Source organism: Octopus sinensis, linkage group LG2 (assembly GCF_006345805.1).
Source record: "Octopus sinensis linkage group LG2, ASM634580v1, whole genome shotgun sequence".
Lineage (NCBI taxonomy): Eukaryota > Metazoa > Mollusca > Cephalopoda > Octopoda > Octopodidae > Octopus > Octopus sinensis.
In genome coordinates this window covers 205,062,776-205,081,274 of record NC_042998.1, presented here as the reverse complement: position 1 = coordinate 205,081,274, position 18,499 = coordinate 205,062,776, and the positions used below count along the sequence as shown (strand labels likewise).

At 43.8% G+C, this 18,499-nt stretch overlaps 1 protein-coding gene and 1 non-coding gene across 2 annotated transcripts in view; both read right to left on the bottom strand.

The window, feature by feature from the left end:
- LOC115230528 (anoctamin-8-like) overlaps positions 1-4,060 on the bottom strand; it is a 132,401-nt gene extending 128,341 nt beyond the window's left edge. The window contains exon 1 of the mRNA XM_036500777.1: positions 3,765-4,060. Within this exon, the coding sequence (XP_036356670.1) occupies positions 3,765-3,954 (190 nt within the window). The 5' untranslated portion in view covers positions 3,955-4,060. The remainder of the gene's footprint in view (positions 1-3,764) is intronic.
- A 6,257-nt stretch (positions 4,061-10,317) lies between these two features.
- Positions 10,318-10,423, bottom strand: LOC115208840. The gene has a single exon (XR_003881284.1). It is a non-coding gene; the product is annotated as a U6 spliceosomal RNA (small nuclear RNA).
- Between the last annotated feature and the right edge of the window lie 8,076 nt (positions 10,424-18,499).

Below are 18,499 nucleotides of genomic sequence, written 5' to 3'. Positions count from 1 at the left end.
GGTATTGAGCAGAACATTTGCTGTATCCCATCTTTTATTCCAAGACAAAGCAATGTACATGATAACACTTCCAATCAGCTAAGATCAGAAGCCATGAGAGCCACTGCCTGGTACTGCATCAGGGCATCTAACATTATCGTGAACACGCCGGGCAGAATGCTTAGCGGCCTTTCGTCCATCCTTTCTTTCTGACCTAAAATTCAGCAGAGGTCGTCTTTGCCTTTCACTCTTTTGGGATCGGTGAAGTAAATACCAGTTACACACTGGTGTCGATTTAATCGGCAAGCCCCCTTCCCACAAACATCTCAGGTCTTGTGCCTCACCATTATTATTCTCGTATCACCTGCATTAATAATTCAATTTCACTGCAAGACTTAAGTGCTGGGAGGAAGGCCCCGCAAGGCCAATTCTGAAACCTGCAAATGTGAGAGACAAGCGTCTCTACCAAATCGTTCTGAAACATGAAAGACTCTACGTGGTTACTTGATCTGCTAGAAATAGCAGTCAAATCTCAAATTACAACTTACTGAGTTAAAAAGCAAAAAAAAAAAAAAGATATCAACTAAGATGATCATAGACTGTAACTAAAGAAATGTAATGGTCACGCCTGGAATACCTTTTTTTTAAAGTCTGTTTGATCATAGATGAAGCGTGACTGGATATGAGCAGCAGAAATTGTTAATAACTAAAGCATGACTGATTATAATAAATACAAACTCAATCCGTCTTAATCTACTTAACAGATAATTGGAGTATTTATATCTTCCGGTTGTTTAAATGGAGAGGATAGGATTTGAAGGGTATTTGGCTGCTGTTTCTAGCACACTGAACCATCAAGTAACAGGTATTACACACACACATATATATATATATATACATATATACACACACACACACAATTCCTGTAGCATTGTAGATTTTGGCGGGTTTTTTGTAGTTCACGCTGAATACGAAATCTTTCCAAATAATTATTTCGATGATTAAAAAAAAAAGAAGAAAGAGGGAAAACCTTTTCTATGTTGATAGCTCATACATCAACACACGCGTGTGTAGACACACACACACATGTATGTATAGAGAGAGAGGTGATACGTCCAGACACACATTTTCACACATGTAATGTGTGTTGATGAATTAATCATATTTAAAGAAATACAATTTTAATAACAGACAGGAAAAGATGACGGAAGATAGTTTAATAATAGTTTAATAATAAGCAAGGAACAAAACAGAGGCAGGTCGTCGACAAAGCGAAGTAAAACGCAAAGGCACTTGCATATATGTTTGGGTGTGCAATATGTAATCGATTTAATCCCTTTGTCTGTCCTTGTTTGTCCCCTCTGTGTTTAGCCCCTTTGTGGGTAGTAAAGAAATATATATATACTATACACAAAGTACCAGTTTCGCACTGGGGTCGATGTAATCGACTTAATTTCTTTGTCTTTCCTTGTTTGTCCCCTCTGTGTTTGGCCCTTTGTGGGCAGTAACGAAATAAATATATATTATATACTATAGACACACACAGTGAACGAATAGAAAAATGTTTGCTAACGAACATAATAGCGAAATGGAAAGAACATAATAATTACCAGGCATAATTCTTTGAGACTTAATTCTTCATGGAATATCTATATACATCGGATGTCAATTAATTTTGGGAACTCTACGTGGTGGTGGGCATCATCGCATGCGTACACATCCATACATTATACATGTATTATGTATTTCGTCTTCTGGTGGTGGCGAGGAGTGCTCGGGGAGAACTTAGTCTGGGTAACTGACGACTTTGTAAACTGTGAGTGTATATACGCATGCATATATGCACTCATACACACAAGCATGCATGGACTTATTCATGCATATATGCATTCATAAACATATATATTTGCATATAAGCCTGCTTATACAATAATGTCGTAATATACGTACGCCTATCATATTCATTATATGTATATATTATACACGCATATTTAACATACACATATATAATACACACACACACACACACGTGTGTAGTTAACGTAGATATAACTCTGCCGTTTCTTCTCCTCCTACCTGTGTTCTACCTTGACATTTAAACGCGCGCAAATGCTACTCACGTTTATATACACAGATATATATACACATCCACACCAATAAAGTTTAAACACCGAACTTTTGTACTTTCATTGCATAACCTCTCTCTCTCTCTCTCTCAATACATATATTACAGTTTATATATTATACTCGCGCGCGCGCGCCCACGGCCGCCCACGCATATGTCGCTGCCTTGTCGCTAAACATCAAAGAAATTCCAACAGGTGAACAGGAAAGTATTTTAATATTATTTCATTCTCATCTGAGCCATTACAACCAACAGAGAAAAGCATGAACTTCACCACTTCACATCCTGCCCCATGCATAAATAAGCTTCGTAGATACAAGCTTTAATTATATTAATTTGCAGCAATTAACACAACGGCAATAGGTTCTGGGAAACGAATGAATGTCATCACTTCTTATAATCTTCCACTTCTAGTTCTGACATCCTTTGTCGAACTATGAAATAATTAACACAAGAAATAATTAAAGGTAATTAATATACAAAGAAAGACAGTTGCAGGCTGGAGCCATTTCACTTCGTTTGCATTGAAATGAGAGGCATATAAGCCTCCACATCTCACTTTCCTCTCGCCTCCATACATCTGTACCTTGTATCGATGCAGTTAATCGATAATGGTTATAGTGAATGACGTATCCAATCACACGCAGAATGTTTTAGGTCAAAGATGCGATTATTCACGGCAAACACAAAATCGAAGAATATAAATTGGGGGGAGAAACCTCGGAAGAAGATCCAAGAAGAAGACATGTGCTGCGGGAGGGGGGCGGGGAGATTTTATAAAGTAAATTGCACAACTATAATACGAGAGAGAGAGGAAGAAGGTTGAGTAAAATAGATAAGTAAATATATATAAGGGTTAAGTATATGGATAGGGAAATTCGATTATGTTGAACAATGAAATAAGTCTTAGGAACAATAGAGCTTTTTTAAAAAACAAAAACAATTCCTGGAAAACAAAAGGAAAAATATTGAGAAGGTGGAATCGACTGGGAACTGCTTCGGTTTGCATGTGATTCCGAAATAAAAGAGAAACAGTGGAGAAAATGTTTAAAGAACAACAATAACAGTAGCAGTGGCCATGGTGGGGGAGGCGCAGAAGAAGAAGAGGAATTATTTTATGGAAAAAAAAATACATGAAGAATTTCAGTCTGTGACGATGTTTTAATTGGAATTGAGATAGGAAGGAAGTAGCAGCGCCAAATATTTGGTTATTTGCGTGTTTTGTTTGTGGAGTGATTCAAAGATGTTTAGTTTTTGGTATTTATGGTGTTGTGTAGCAGGAAAGATGGTTCTGTGACGCTCATTCATTTCATTTAGTCCATGTCTTAGAGAAAGAATGTTTTGCAATAATTAACTTGCCCCACCCCACCTTTGTGCATCCAACAGTTTTTAACAGGAATTGTTATTGTAAAAAAAAACAAAACAGCTGTGTAAGAAAGATAGAGAGATATGGAGGTGGATTCGTGGGTTGGTATTTGGCTATAAATTAGAACAGAAAGAAGGGATTAAAGAGGAGGTCAGCCTGAAAGAACCAGTCAGGTATGACATATTGTAATGCGACCCAACCCGTACCCGTTTAACCTTGCCCACCACTGCAACCACCACCACCAACCATTGTTACAAGAGGAAAGAAGAGAGACATTGAGCGTCGGTCACTTACGGGTATTGGGTGTCTGACGTCGGTTGGGACTGTTTTTGACTGTTTGTTTACTCCTTTTGTCATCGTGTTGACACGATGACGATGATGATGGCGACGGTGAAGAGGTGGAAGACGACGAAGAGGACACTTGGTGACTGTCACATCTCCCGCCGTCCGTTCTTACATCAGCCACAAACCCTGCAACACTCATAACTGGCAGAGCGAGGGACTGAGTAAAGAGAGGGAGAGAGAGAGAGAGGAGTAGGAGGGAGAAAGTTGGCTGTAGTGGATGGAGGAGGAAGAGAGAGAGGGAGGAGGAGATGGCTGGAGAGAGGTAAATGGATCAGAGAGGGGAGGGAAAGACGGTGGACTATAGAGTATAGGGGAAGTGATTAGAGAGAGAGAGAGAGGACGACAGCGAGAGGAAAGCGATTAGTGATAGAGATAGATGAAGAGATAGATAGGCACAGAGAGAGAGAGGAGAGACACAAGAAAAATAGAATTGAGTGAGAGATGGAGTAAGAGAGAGAGAGTGGTCTATAAAAGGCGAGATTTGTTAAAAGACAGAGAGGAAGAAAGGGATGTTGGTTAAGGAATGATGAGGAAGAGAGAGAAAACAGATAGAGATATAGAAAGGAGGAAGTAGTGCGGGGGGAGGAGGAGGAGGAAAGGGGAGAAGAGGCATTTTAATGAGAGAGAGGGAGGAATAGAGAAGAAGGAGAGAGAGAGAGTTGATATAAGGACAATGAAAGGAAGAGAGTGGGAGAGGAAAGAATGAAGGAAAAAGAAAGAAAAGAAAGACTAAGAGAAGAATGAAGGAAGGAAGAAAGACTAAGAGAAGAACAAGGTGTAAAGAAGTGTTTCGGCTGCAACAAGCAATTATAATGTGGCGACCGCTTGTTTCAGCTCAGCTTAAAAGAGGAGAGATCTACGTGGTGGTGGTGGTCGTGACGATACCAATGATGATGATGATGATGATGGTGTTAATATTAATAGCGTTAGGTGGTGGATATGTTGATTGAGATGGTGATAGTGTTCGTGGTGGTGGAGGCAGTAGAGATGGTGTTGATGGTGGTGGTGGCGGGGGATAATGCTTGTGGTAGTAGTAGTAGTAGTAGTGATACTGTCCTTGATGGTGATGGTGGGAAGTGGTGGAAGTGGCGGTAATGCTGTAATGGATTTATCATCATCATCATCATCATCATCATTATCATCATTATCATTATTATTATTATTATTATTATTATTATTATTATTATTATTATTATTATTATCATCATCATCATTTATTCCCTTTGCACAGCTTCTAACGCCAGAGATGTACTACAGTGTCAGCTGTTCACTACCAGTGAACTAAGGTAACACCTCTTATTTTTCGACCACCTTCCAGAGCATTCGAGCGGTTCCAAGCAGTGCTGTTTTCTGCAAGTGATCCACCCTTATTGCAGCCCCTATTTGTTCCACGTACTTCTCGAGACTTTTGCTCACTGTTCCCAGGGCTCCGACAATTATTGTTACTACTGCTACCTTTTTCATCGACCACAACTGCTTAACCTCCCAAGCCAACCTGTCATATCTCTCGACTTTTCTCTCTTCCTGATCGCATACCTTGTTGTCAGCTGGGCATGCTATATCTATGATCCAGCATAGTTTGTTTTCTTTCTCAATTAAGACTATGTCTGGTTTCCTATTCTCTATCTCATGGTCGCACTGAATCATAAAATCCCACAGGATCTTTGCATTTCTACTTTCGACGATGCCTTCAGGTTTGTGGTACCAATTTTTTGCTCTGTCATGTCCATACTTGTTGCAAAGTGTCCAATGGACAAACCTTGCTATATTGTCGTGGTGTCTCATATTCCTTCTGGGCTAGTGACGTACATTGGCTGGTAATATGCCACACGGTTTCACCATTTTGTCCACAGATTCTGCACTTACCACTTTCTGCTGTGTTGTCTATTCTGTATTTTATGTAGATTGTTCTTAGTGCTTGCTCCTGGGTAGCACAGATTAAAAACTCCATTTCCGGTTTTAAATCCCTTTTAGTCATCCACAGCCATCTTTTTTCTTCCTTGTCTTTCTGTCTAAGCTGTTTAGCTCGTCTACTGTCCATACGATTACCCCTGCTCCATATCTAAGGAGTGAATACACACACACAAACACTCCAAAAACACACATAGTTGAACAACCGTTGACTACGTTGTTGTTCCTCCGCCCTTTAACAGGTCTTATTTTCTGTCCCGTAGGGTATTCAATAAGCACCCACCTCACCAAGCAAGTCTGGTGGGGTTGCCAGTTTAGTCGCCGACCACCCGACCATGAAACAAGTTGTACTGGGCTACATGGTACCAGTAGCACTCGAGAGCGACCTGACATACTCTAAGGCGGTTAGGTGATGAAGTCCATCATCTCTCCGGCAGCGCCTGCAGTCCAGTCGTGGCTAGGATGTGTCATCCTGCGTCCCTCCTGGCTAAATCGGCTGGACCGAGAGGGGGATCCTGGGCTTGGGCATCCCAAGGCCTCCACAGTTCTCTTGCCCAGGATTCAGTGACTCCACCCCCTCTACTTCTTCTTCCAAGTCCTGGGGCGATGGGCGAGTGCTGACGGTGGCAGGTGTAGGATGGCGCTGAGAGCTGCTAGCCATGGGCCTGCTCTCGGGTGGTTAGGGCAGGGTGGTCGTTCTGCAGCCTGCCGGGGCAAGGTCATAGTTCGGCAGCCACTCTGACGTTGGAGCAGCCCTCTTCAGGGATAGCACTGCTCCCCCCTTAGGGGAAAGGGCCTAAAAAAGGTGACCGAAAGAAAGCTTGCCTCATTTCATCCTATCAGCATACCGAGTTGACTGGTGGTCTACCACGTGGTCGAAACATGAAAGAAATACGAAAGAAGAACCCAAAATCCTCCCGCCGGAAAAGCACTTTATGTGTTGGATCCTGGAACATCAGGACACTCGTGGACAACTAAAACTGACAGACCAGAACGTCGAACAGCACTTGTGGGTCGTGAACTGCAGAGATACAGCATTGATGTTGCTGCCCTCAGCGAGACACGCCTTTCCGACACAGGGGAGATCACCGAGGCTGGAGCTGGATGCACTTTCTTTTGGTCAGAGAAGGCACCGGGTGAACGCAGGGAAGTAGGAGTTGGCTTTGCCATTCGCACCGCCCTCGTCAAGAACCTGGAGTCCCTCCCAAGAGGAATTAGCGACCGCCTGATGGTGATGATAATTCCTTTCCAAGGCAAGATTCATGTGACACTCATCAGTGCTTACGCCCCCACCGTGACCTACACTCTGGAGCAGAGAGAGCTGTTCTATCAGAACCCCACCAAAGTGCTACGGTCAGTTCCTAAAGACGACAAGCTGCTGATACTCGGGGACTTCAATGCCCGTGTAGGCAGAGATGCCCAGTCTTGGCCACATGACATTGGACATGAGAATAGCAACGGTCAACTGCAACTCACCTTCTGCGCTGAACAGAGACTCACCATCACCAATACCTTGTATCAACTGCCTTACACACCCACAAGGCTACCTGGATGCACCCAAGATCCAAGTATTGGCACCTGATTGACTATGTGATCACCAGGCACCGTGACATCTAGGATGTTCGCATCACTAGGGCAATGAGGGAAGCTGACTGCTGGACAGATCACCTGCTGTTGAGGTGCAGACTGTCCTTTTTCCATCGTCAGCAGACACAGACGCCAGAAAGCTGATGTTAAAAAGAAACTGGACGTCCAGAAACTCAATGAACCAAAACAGAAGGGACCCTCGTTGCCAACCTTGCGAACCAGCTTGAACATCTGCCAGTAGAGGGAAACCTTGAGAAGGCCTGGGCCAACTTCCGGGATGCAGTGTATGAATCTGCCAACCTTACCCTTGGCCACGCAAAACGGAAACACCAAGACTGGTTTGACAACAACAAGGAGATCACCACCCTCCTCCAGGAGAAGGAAGAAGCCTTCACAGCCTGGCTCAACGACAAAGACTCCCAAGCCAAGCACGACCGCCTCAAGAACATCAGAGGAATGGTACAGACTGAGCTGTGACAGATGAAAGACAAGTGGTGGGAAGACAAGGCTGCAGAACTACAGCAGTGTGCAGACGAGCACAACTCGAAGAAGTTCCTTGCCGGCCTGAAATACGTGTATAGCCCCACGCTAAACGCAATGGTACCTGTGCGCTCTGCCGATGGAACCCTGCTTACTGAGAAGAGTGACATCATACAGCGCTGGAGTGAACACTTCAGTCAGCTGCTAAACAGACCTTCCCAGATTGACCAGCAGGCCATCCAAGACATTCCACAACGCCCAGTCCTGGTGTCGCTTCATGACCCAACACTGGCAGAAATCCAGAAGGCCATCAAGCAACTACATGTGGGGAAAGCACCTGGTCCTGACGGAATACCCCCAGAGATCTTCAAAGAGGGAGGTGAAGCTGTTGCCATCGAGTTGACTGAGCCGATACAGCAGTTCTGGGACGAAGGGGACAATAGACATGGTCTTTGCAGTACGGCAGATACAAGAGAAGTGCCGAGAAAAAAACCAGAACCTCTTCATCCTCTTCGTGGACCTGACGAAGGCTTTTGACACTGCCAGCTGAGAGGGCCTGTTGGATATTTTGTCTAAGCTAGGCTGCCCACCAAAGCTCATGAGGATCATCCAGTCATTTCATGATGACATGATGGCTCGCATGGTGGAAAACGGAGATGTATCTGATCCATTCCCGGACTCCAATGGCGTGAAACAAGGACGCGTGAAGGCTCTCACACTCTTCAGCCTCATGTTTGCCACCATGCTCTTCCGCGCCCTGTCAAAGTCTGATGCCGGTGTCACTATTCGCTACAGATGTGACTGCCGATTCTTTGACTTCAGACGTTTGAAGGCAAAAACCAAAGTCCTGGACCCACTAGTGAGAGACTTCCTGTTTGCAGACGATTGTGCGCTTGCAGCATTGAATGAACCAGACCTGAAAGAACTTGCTACTTGTCTCGCAGAAGCAGCAAAAGCCTTCGGACTGCCCATTAGCCTGCGAAAAACTGAAGTGATGCTTCAGCCTGCACTTGGCCTGACACCTCTGAACCTCAGATTGAAATTGAGGGCACAACTCTAAACAATGTGGAGAGCTTTACACACCTGGGAAGCTGCCTGGCCTCAAACTGCAGCATGGACAAAGATGTCTCCATGAGGCTTGCAAAAGCAGGAGCTTCGTTTGGCAGACTTTGGACATGTGTGTGGGCCGAACGAGGCATCAAACTTTCTACAAAACTGGCAGTCTATAGGACCGTCGTCATCACCTCTCTGCTCTACGGCTGCGGGACGTGGACGCTGTATAGGAGGCAAATGCGAGTACTTGACCAGTTCCGCCTCCGCTGCTTGCGATGAATCATGGGAATTTCCTGGAGGACAGAGTCTCCAACACTGAGGTGCTTCGCAGAGCCGAAATGTCCGGGATCGAAGCCCTCATCATGAAGGCCCAGCTCCCGTGGGTCGAACATGTAGTCCGAATGGACGACACGCCTCTACCAAAGATGATCTTCTCTGAGCTGGCTTCTGGAGCAAGAAACCCTGGAAGGCCACTGAGGCGATACAAGGACAGTCGGAAAACTTCTCTTGAGGCCTGCGGCATTTCAGGCCGTGTTTGGGAATCGCTTGACTCTGACCGCGGCGCCTGGCGTCCAGCTGTCCAAAAGGGTGTTAGGCTGTTCGAGGAAAAGCGCCCCAAGGGCCTGGACCAGAAGCGACAAGCCCGAAAAGAGAGGATCCCCAACCCTACTTCTACTGTTACGTGCCCAACATGTGACCGCGTCTGCACGTCTGCCTTTGGGTTCCGTTCCCACTTCCGGCGTCAATGACGTCATTGTCGAACCCCGACAGACTTCCTTTATTCTTATTCCTCTGGGCATGGTCTAGTGGCTAAGACGTTGCACTCACGATAGCGAGATCGGGGTTTCAGTTCCTAGATCGGGCGATGCGTTGCGTTCTTGAGCAAGTCACTTCATATCCTGTTTGCTCCGCTATCACTTTGACACCTGATGTGTTGTACAGCAATTACCTGTTCAGATGACGTTGATCTGATGGAGAACATTTAATCGCTATCAACAAATCCTTCGTGCAGGTTGGTCGGCAAAAGATGGACACTCCGCTGCTCCTACCGCGCCCTCTCCGACGGCAGAGTCCAGCATCGTCATTAATATTATTATTGTTTTATTCTTTTACTTGTTTTAGTCTTTTGCCTGCGGCCATGCTGGAGCACCGCCATGAAGGTTTTAATTTTTAGTCGAACAAATCGACCCCAGGACTTATTTTTCAAGCCAAGTACTTATTCTATCGATCTCTTTTGCTAAGTTACGGGGACGTAGACACACCAACACCGGTTGTCAAACGGTGATGGGGAACAAATACGGATACAAGGACACACGCATAGATGTATACATATATACACGATGGGCTTCTTTCAGTTTCCATCTACCAAATTCACTCACAAGGCTTTGGTCGATGCCGCACAGTATGACTGAACCCGGAACCATGTGGTTGGGAAGCAAGCTTCTTACCACACAGCCACGCCTGAGCCTGAAAAAATATGAAACGCTTCATGACTTTGTTTGTCATCCTTGCACAGGGGCCATACTCATCTTTTCTGGATAGTTCCAATACCAGAACATGGATTGCCGAAAGGCAAGAATCGTTAGCAGGCCGAGCAAAATGTTTGGTGACATTTCATCCGTCTTTGCGTTCTGAGTTCAAATTCTGTCGAGGTCGACTTTGCCTGTCATCCTTTCGGGGGTCGATAAATTAAGTACCAGTTGGGCTCTGGGGGTCGATGTTATCGACTCATCCCCTCTCCCAAACTTGCTGGCCTCGTGCCAAAATTTGAAGCCATTATTATTATTATTATTATTATTATTATTACTGTTGTTGCCGATGGTGGTAGTGGTGGTCTAAGTACCAGTCAACCACTGAGGTCGATATAAACGGCATCATCTCCTCTCCTTCACCTTTATATTAAAAATTCTAATTGACCTCACCTTGTGATGATGAGGACTAAAACACACTTCCCCCCCCCCCCAGCCAGTGGCTGTTTCAAGCCATGGCCTCAGCGATCGTCCAGCGACCCAACAAGTCAAACGGCTCGATTCTGATCTTTGTATGCTCTTTAGAGGGCCTAGTGCAGGGATTTACCTGGGGCCGACAATGCAGTTAAGACGACCCAACCCGCCTCTATTTATTCTGTAGTGTCCACCACCACAGTTGACCTTTTAAGAACCTTGCTTCCCAACTAAATGGTTCTGGGTTCAGTCCCACAGCGTGGCACCTTGGGTAAGTGTCTTCTACTATAGCGTCGCGTCGACCAAAGCCTTGTGAGTGGATCTGGTAGACGGAAACTGAAAGAAGCCTATCGTGTGTATCTTTGGATGCGCTTTTGAATCAGTGTTTGACTCCACCACCGCTTGACAACCGGTGTTGGTGTACTTACGTCCCCGTAACCTTGCGAGATAGAACAAGTACCAGGTAGATAATATTAGGTAGTAGAGGCAATTAGTTCGACTAAACACTTCAAGGCGGTGCCCCAGTGTGGCCACACTCTAATGACTGAAACGAGTTAAAGATATCAGCTGTAACTGCCGCCTCCCCCACCTCAGCAGGTCGATAACATAGCATACCAGTCATATGCTAGGGTCGATGTGAAACTAATCAACTGTTCCCCACTTCCCTAAAACAGGAAGGGGGGTTGGTGATGGTGGTGACAGTGATTGGTGGGAGTGGGGGGTTAGTTCAGGTCCAGGGGGTGGGGAGAAAAATCCTTGTTGATGGTGGTGGTGGTGATGATGATGATGATGGAGGTGGTGATGGTAGCGATGGCAACCAGACCCACGTGAACTTTGCAAACTCCTGTCTTAATTCGCCTCATCAAGGAGGAGGCATTCGTTCACCGAAAGAGTTCGTTGCAGCTAATTACAAATTAGAAATTGGAGCTATTGTGTTTGACACCCACACACACATACGTACACACGCATACACACACATACACACGCACGCACACGTACACACGTATACATACATACATATACAATATACATCCATCCATAAACATATATACACGTATATTCATATCTATATACACGCATATACACAGGCAAATAGATATACATGTGTATATTTGTATACATATATGTGCATGCATGCATGTATGTATATATTTATGTATGCGTACACACACACACACACACGTGTGCGCTGGCCCTCAGCCAAATCCAGCAATAACGGTAAACGCGATGCATAAAAATAGAGAGTGGTGTGTCTACAGACATCGACTGCTTTGAAAGGGGGACGGATGGCCTTTAAAAGCAGTCGTTGTCTGTAGACACACCACTCTCTATTTTTATGCATCATGCTTGTGGCGGCGGCGGTGGTGGTGGTGATGGTGGCGGAGGCGGCGGTGGCGGTGGTGGTGGCGGTGGCGGTGGTGGTGGTGAGGTGGGGTGTCGCTGAAGGATGCCTTTAGGGAGTCATTTAAAATATTTATAATAGCAGCCAAATTCCTCTTTACTATCGTAGAAATCAGACGGATAGGCTGGATTGTGTAATCTGGATGTCTATGGCAAATGGAAAGCATAGAATGCTCTTCATGATAGGTCTGCCGGATCAGAGCTGACCTAGGGTTAAACAGCAACCAGAAATATACAGTTGCTCATCCCTTGGGCAGTGTGACATTAAGAGAATGGCGACACACCTGAACACACACCTGTTGGGTACACCTGAACTAATTTGTGCATAGCTATTTAGTACGTTTCTGTTTGGTAGGCAAGAACACACACGTGTTTAGTACACCTGAATATATACATGATGGGTACAATTGAACTTATTATACCTGAACAAGTACCTGTTTCGTACACCTCAACTTTCATCTATTCAGTACACCTGAATAACAGGGTCTAACTACAAAATGTGTGTGTGTGTGTGTGTGTGTGTGTGTGTGTGTGTGTGTGTGTGTTCACCCAGTGGACTTGCTTTCAATAAAAGTTTCTAGAAATAATTTAAACAGCCGCAACTATTGAGTATCACACACATATATGGAAAAATAACAAACAGAAAGTGCATTTTCCCTTTTATATGGCAGTTATTTAATTCCAAAGTCTGTTATCAAAGTCAAATCATTTCAAAATACAACAATACATATTCAAAAACAAATTATTACAACTGATTCTTTTCAAAATACAGTATTACATGTTCCGAAATACGTTACTAGAATCATATCATTTCAAGATTACGGACTCCGAGGTACATTCAAATCATTTCAAAATACATCATTAAACACTCCAAAGTCAATAATTACAAAAATACATAATTTGATATTTCAAAGTACATAATTACAAACCGGTTTCACTTCGTACAGAAGATGCTCATTGCAATGTTCGTGTATAATGTCATGCTACTAGTCTTCATTTAATATGTAGTACATCTACCGAAAGTACCTCCATTATAGACTCAGCGCGCCACAAGAGGGGTAATATTGTATACGTTAATAGCTCTAAATTGGGTAAATATTTGTACTTTACGCAAGAGTCTAAAGGCAAATATATCTTGTAAATATTTTTAAAAATTAACTTGTAATAATGTATTTTGAAACAATTTTGATGGTGATAATGTGTTTTTAATACATATTATTGTATTTTGAAATGATTTGACTGTAATAATATATTTTGCAATTTATTAACTGCAAAGCATAAAGAAAATGCATTCCCCTCCTTTTATCATTATTTTCCCTCCCAACTTGTATGGGATATTTTTAACATTCGCGCTCGCATGCGTATGTGTGCGTTAATGCGCGCGTGTATTTGGCAATATGTATGGACAGGTTATTTTTCAACCTAGCGTGTATCTGTTACTTGTCACAGTCATTAGATTGCGCCCACACTGGGGCATCAACTTCAAGAATCTTTACTCGTACGAATCGACCGCGATACATTCTTTAAATGTGGTGCTTATTTATGGGATGAGCCAATGCATTAGCTCCCATCACTTTACATTATGTTATTTATGCAGAAGAGGTCCACGAGATACATGCTTTTACATATTTTCCTTTTCCAAATTAATCAATGAGTCTCCGTCTATTGTTTCAATCGTTCTAGTGTCTGTTAAGAAGGAAGGTTCTGGTAAGTACTTCGACATAGCAGCACAACTTGCGAAAAATAGCAGCTAAATCTCTCTGAAATTATACTCTCAATACACGGTGTCTCGTAATAATGTGACACATTTTATTAGAAATTCAAAGATCGAGAGTTCTCACCAAAGCTTGTTCCAGTTCTAAATACTTGTTCGTTTTCCAGACATTGTTTTTTTGTTGTTGTTTATCTCGAGAGGAAACAAAAAGTAAATAAAAAAGATTGTTAGGGGATGAATAGTTAGTACATATATACACACATACATACATCCGATAACCGATGCAGACTTTGTGGAGTTAAACCCGAAGATATCACCCACATCATAAGCAGTTGTCCTAAAATGTCATCATGGTATTATCAACCGATGAGACATGACGTTGTAGTAGCTAGGACACTCTAGAATGAAATCCCTTGGAAGGATAACCTTGTCATCTGTTGGTGTTTTCTCATTCCTCCCTACGCTTGCATCAGAATCACCCATTAAGTTATTTTTGTAATGCTTTGGTATCGTAACCTGATCTTGAACTAACGTTTGATGGAAGTGGTGTTCGTCCAGAGCATCAGAAGGTAGAGTTGGTGCATAAACATTGATACTCGTTCTGCAATGGATCGACGCTTAAGTGGCATCATTCGTCCGCTGATGCCAACTGGCAGGAGAGAACTGCGATCTAAACTCACTGTGTTGTTGTTGTTGTTGTTGTCGTCGTCGTGGCTTTCCCTCTTTCTTCAGACGACAATAGTCTTCGTTCGCGTCCGTGTTGGGTTGTTGGTGCACTCGAAGGTGGATGAAGAGACCAATTCGGGCTTTGAAGGATCTCCTGAAATGGTCAAGCTGTTCCTTGGGGGAGGTCTAGGCTGGCTTGGAGTTGCCTTTCATTCCTCCACTTTCTTCGTTTTTTTTCTTCTTCTTCTTCCAGTTCTTCATATTTCTTCATCTTGAATGTTGTTGTTCCTTCACAGATGATGGATTTCAAGAGCTTTCAATCATTTGCCTTTTCTTCCCAGTTGTTGAAGTCGATTTTCCTGTTGACCTTCAACAGGTCCCTGTATCTTTTCTTCTGTCCTCCTTTTTTCCTTTTTCCTTCTTTTCAGCTGAGAATAGAAGATCTGTTTTGCTAAACGGTCATCGGACATTCCAGACATGCCCACTCCATCTCAGCTGACTCTTAATGATGTCAGCCTCGACGCTTGTAGTTTTGGCTGTTTTCAAATCGCTGACGGTTGTTCTGTCTTCTCAGCCAATGTTCAGGTTACTACGAAGACATCTTTGATGAAACTTTTCCAACGTTTCCAATGGCGACGGTAAGTTGTCCTGGTTTCAGATGTATACAGGAATGTTGGGATGACTCCTGCTTCGTATACAACAATTTTGGTTTCGGTTCTGATGTCTTGAAAGATTCTGTCGTAGAGACGGCCAAAGGCAGTTCCAGTACACTTCAGACGATGCTGAATCTCATTGCTCAGGTCAAGATTTGATGAGAGACGACTCCCAAGATAAGGAAAGTGGCCCACGCTTTCGAGGGTTGTTTCTCTGAGCATTAGCGTAGCTAGAGTGTGTGCCGCCCCCGGACCCCACAAAAAAACCACATATTGCCTACAGCAAAAGTACCGCCCCTACTCCCCTCCTTCAGCTACGCTGGTGTCTTCAAGCTTGATTAATAGTTCTCTTCTGGCTGGGTCGTTTGGGGTTCGTTGGTACAGAATCCGGGTCTTCTTAGAGTTGACGGTGAGACCAAGGGTGCTGTATGCTCGGTTGAAGGCGAAGATCTGTTGAAGGTCTCGCTCCGAAAGAGCTGCAATGCAGTTGTCATCTACATATTGGAACTTGATCAGGGAGGTAGGGGATATTTGGGTTTTGGACTTGAGACGGGCAAGGTTGAAGTTTCGATACCTGATGAAAGATCTTCCTTAATGATGAGCAGGATGATAGCGATGAAGATGGCGAACAGTGTTGGGACAATTACACATCTCTGTTTTACTCCTGTTTTTACTTGGGAAGGGTCTGATGTTCCTTGGTTGGCCAGGATAGTTGCAAACATGCCATCGTGGAAGAGTCTTAGAATGCAGATGAATTTCGGAGAGTATCCATTGGTAGAGGGTATATCCCAGAGTTCTCTTGACAAGGAATCGAACGCCTTGGTCAGATCAATGAAGGTCATGTACAGAGGTTAGAATTGTTCACGGCACTTTTCTTGGAGTTGACGCAAAGTGAAGATCATATCAATGGTTCTCTGGGATGGTCTAAACCCTGTTTGAGACTTCAGAAGAATTTTCTCAGCCAATGGTCTTAAGCGGTTGTTCATAATCCCTGCAAGTACCTTGCCATCGGTTGCCAACAAAGCGATTCCCCTGTAATTTCCACATTCAGACCATTCTCTCTTCTCCTTGTAGATAGTCACGATGGCTGAATCTCTGAAGTCAGACGGTATTTCTTCATTGGTCCAAGGAGCTGGCGCAGTTGGTAATGGAGTAAGCTGCCGCTGATTTTGTAAATCTCAGTGAGGATCCCGTACCGCCCAGCAGCACTGTTGTTAGCGATCCCTTTGGGCGCAGTTATCCAGACGTGGTGGAATGAAGCAGACTAATTTTAGGGCACCTTTTCTAGTTCCTTCCTAATTCAGGGTGAGCAGAACGGATCCTAAATAGGGCTGTTTAGTAGTGAATATAGCTGCTGAGCATTTATCCTGCTTCTGTCCAAAAGATGAATGACTGTATCAAATATTCACGCTTTCATGCCAGTTTTTGACTGAGAGCTCCCAGCTACCACATGGCTGCTCCCGTTGCCCGTCCCTTATCACTGAAAGATTTGAGGAATGCACTAACCGTACACAGATGCCTGACTGTGAATTTGTTTAGTGTGTAGTGTTGCACTCCAAGAAGCACACGGTCCTTCACAAATCATCTTGGTTCTCCAGTGGCATGGAGAACCAAGACGATTGGCGTTGATAGATTCATTGCAGCCTTCATCCACCTTCACAGCCATTGAGTTGATTCACAGACAACTTCCTCCGCCTGATCCACCGCTGAGGACTTGATTTGGATGTGGGCATCGACAGTTCAACCCCAACACACCAACTCAATCACATATTTACAAACATCGGGAAACTCTCTTAACTCAAAAAGTTTTGACGCTTTGTTAGCATCCAGCTTCAACAACAACTTAACATGCATACGTACGTGCGTATGTATGTGCGTATGTATGTGTGTGTGTGTGTGTGTGTGTGTGTGTGTGTGTGTTTATGTATATGAGTGTGTGCGTGTGTGTGGAGAGGGTCAACTGAGAGAAAAACAAGGACATTACACCGTTCTGGTGAGTGCTAGTGGCTTGGTGTACATTTCCCAGCATTCCTATCCAGTGGCGATTGTGACCACATTCCAGGGAGAGGGAAATGCCGAAAATCCAGTCTGACGGAAATCGAAGCCCCAGGGTGTGCGCCAATAGCTTTTGTTTAGCAGGAGTTAGCTTTTAAACAACAGGGTATTGATTGGTAAATACCAGAGTACACCCACTCGGGTAGATCTGCACATTATATCTCTGGAACAACAGAGCACTCTGTTATCGTTTGGGGCGTCTTGGAGTTTTGGAAGGTGACTTGATGAGGAAGAGGCTGGATCGAGGCTCAGGTAACTAGCACACACAGGGAGGAGGGGGGTAGCCGGCAGCAGGGTGATGTAAGATAGCTACAGATAATGTAGAAGAGGCAGCTAAATCAGCGAATATACTAACACGCACACAGCGAGAGGATGGGATGGAGAGACAGAAGATATATACACACACACACACACACACACACACACACACACACATATATATATATATATATATATATATATATATATATATATATATATATATATATATATATATATATGTATATATATATATATATATAGAGAGAGAGAGGGGGGTGAGAGAGGGGGGAGTGAGAGAGAGAGAGAATAAAAACACGCATGCTTTAAATAACTAAAACATTAAAAATTTGCTCTGTGTGTGTGTGTATGTGTGTTGATAGAGTGCTGAATCTATGTGGTTATGGTGTATAAAAATGTGCGGCAGTCTATCTTTGAGCAGTTCGAAATGTCAGCGGTTTAATAGGCACAATAGATTCCTGATATCTTCAAAGACGTTTTAATACGTTGTTAAAGAGGAAGTGAGTGGAGAAGGGGGGGTCAGAGAGAGGGGAGAGAGAGTAAGCAGGGGAGAGGGGAAAGAAGCGGAAACGGAGAGTGTAAGGGAGGGAGAAGGAGAAAAAAGGTGGGGGAAGAAGAGGAGGATGAAGGGGAAACGTGAGTAGAGCAACTAGTGCTGTTCTAGTTTAGTGAATACTCGGAGTAGAGCAATTAACGATGTAACAGTTTATTTTTAAAAAATTCGGAGTATAGGGGAGATACTCTGAGGAATCAATAATTCTCCAAAGCTGACTTGCCATAAAGGAAAAGGACAAGCTTATTGTTTGACTATAAGAGTACAGATGGCTAAAAACATACACCACAGACAGACAGACGAACAGACGAACACATGTACGTATGCGTGTTAAGTTGTTTTTGAGAGAGTTCAAGTTGGATGCTAACAAAGCGACAAGACATTCGAGT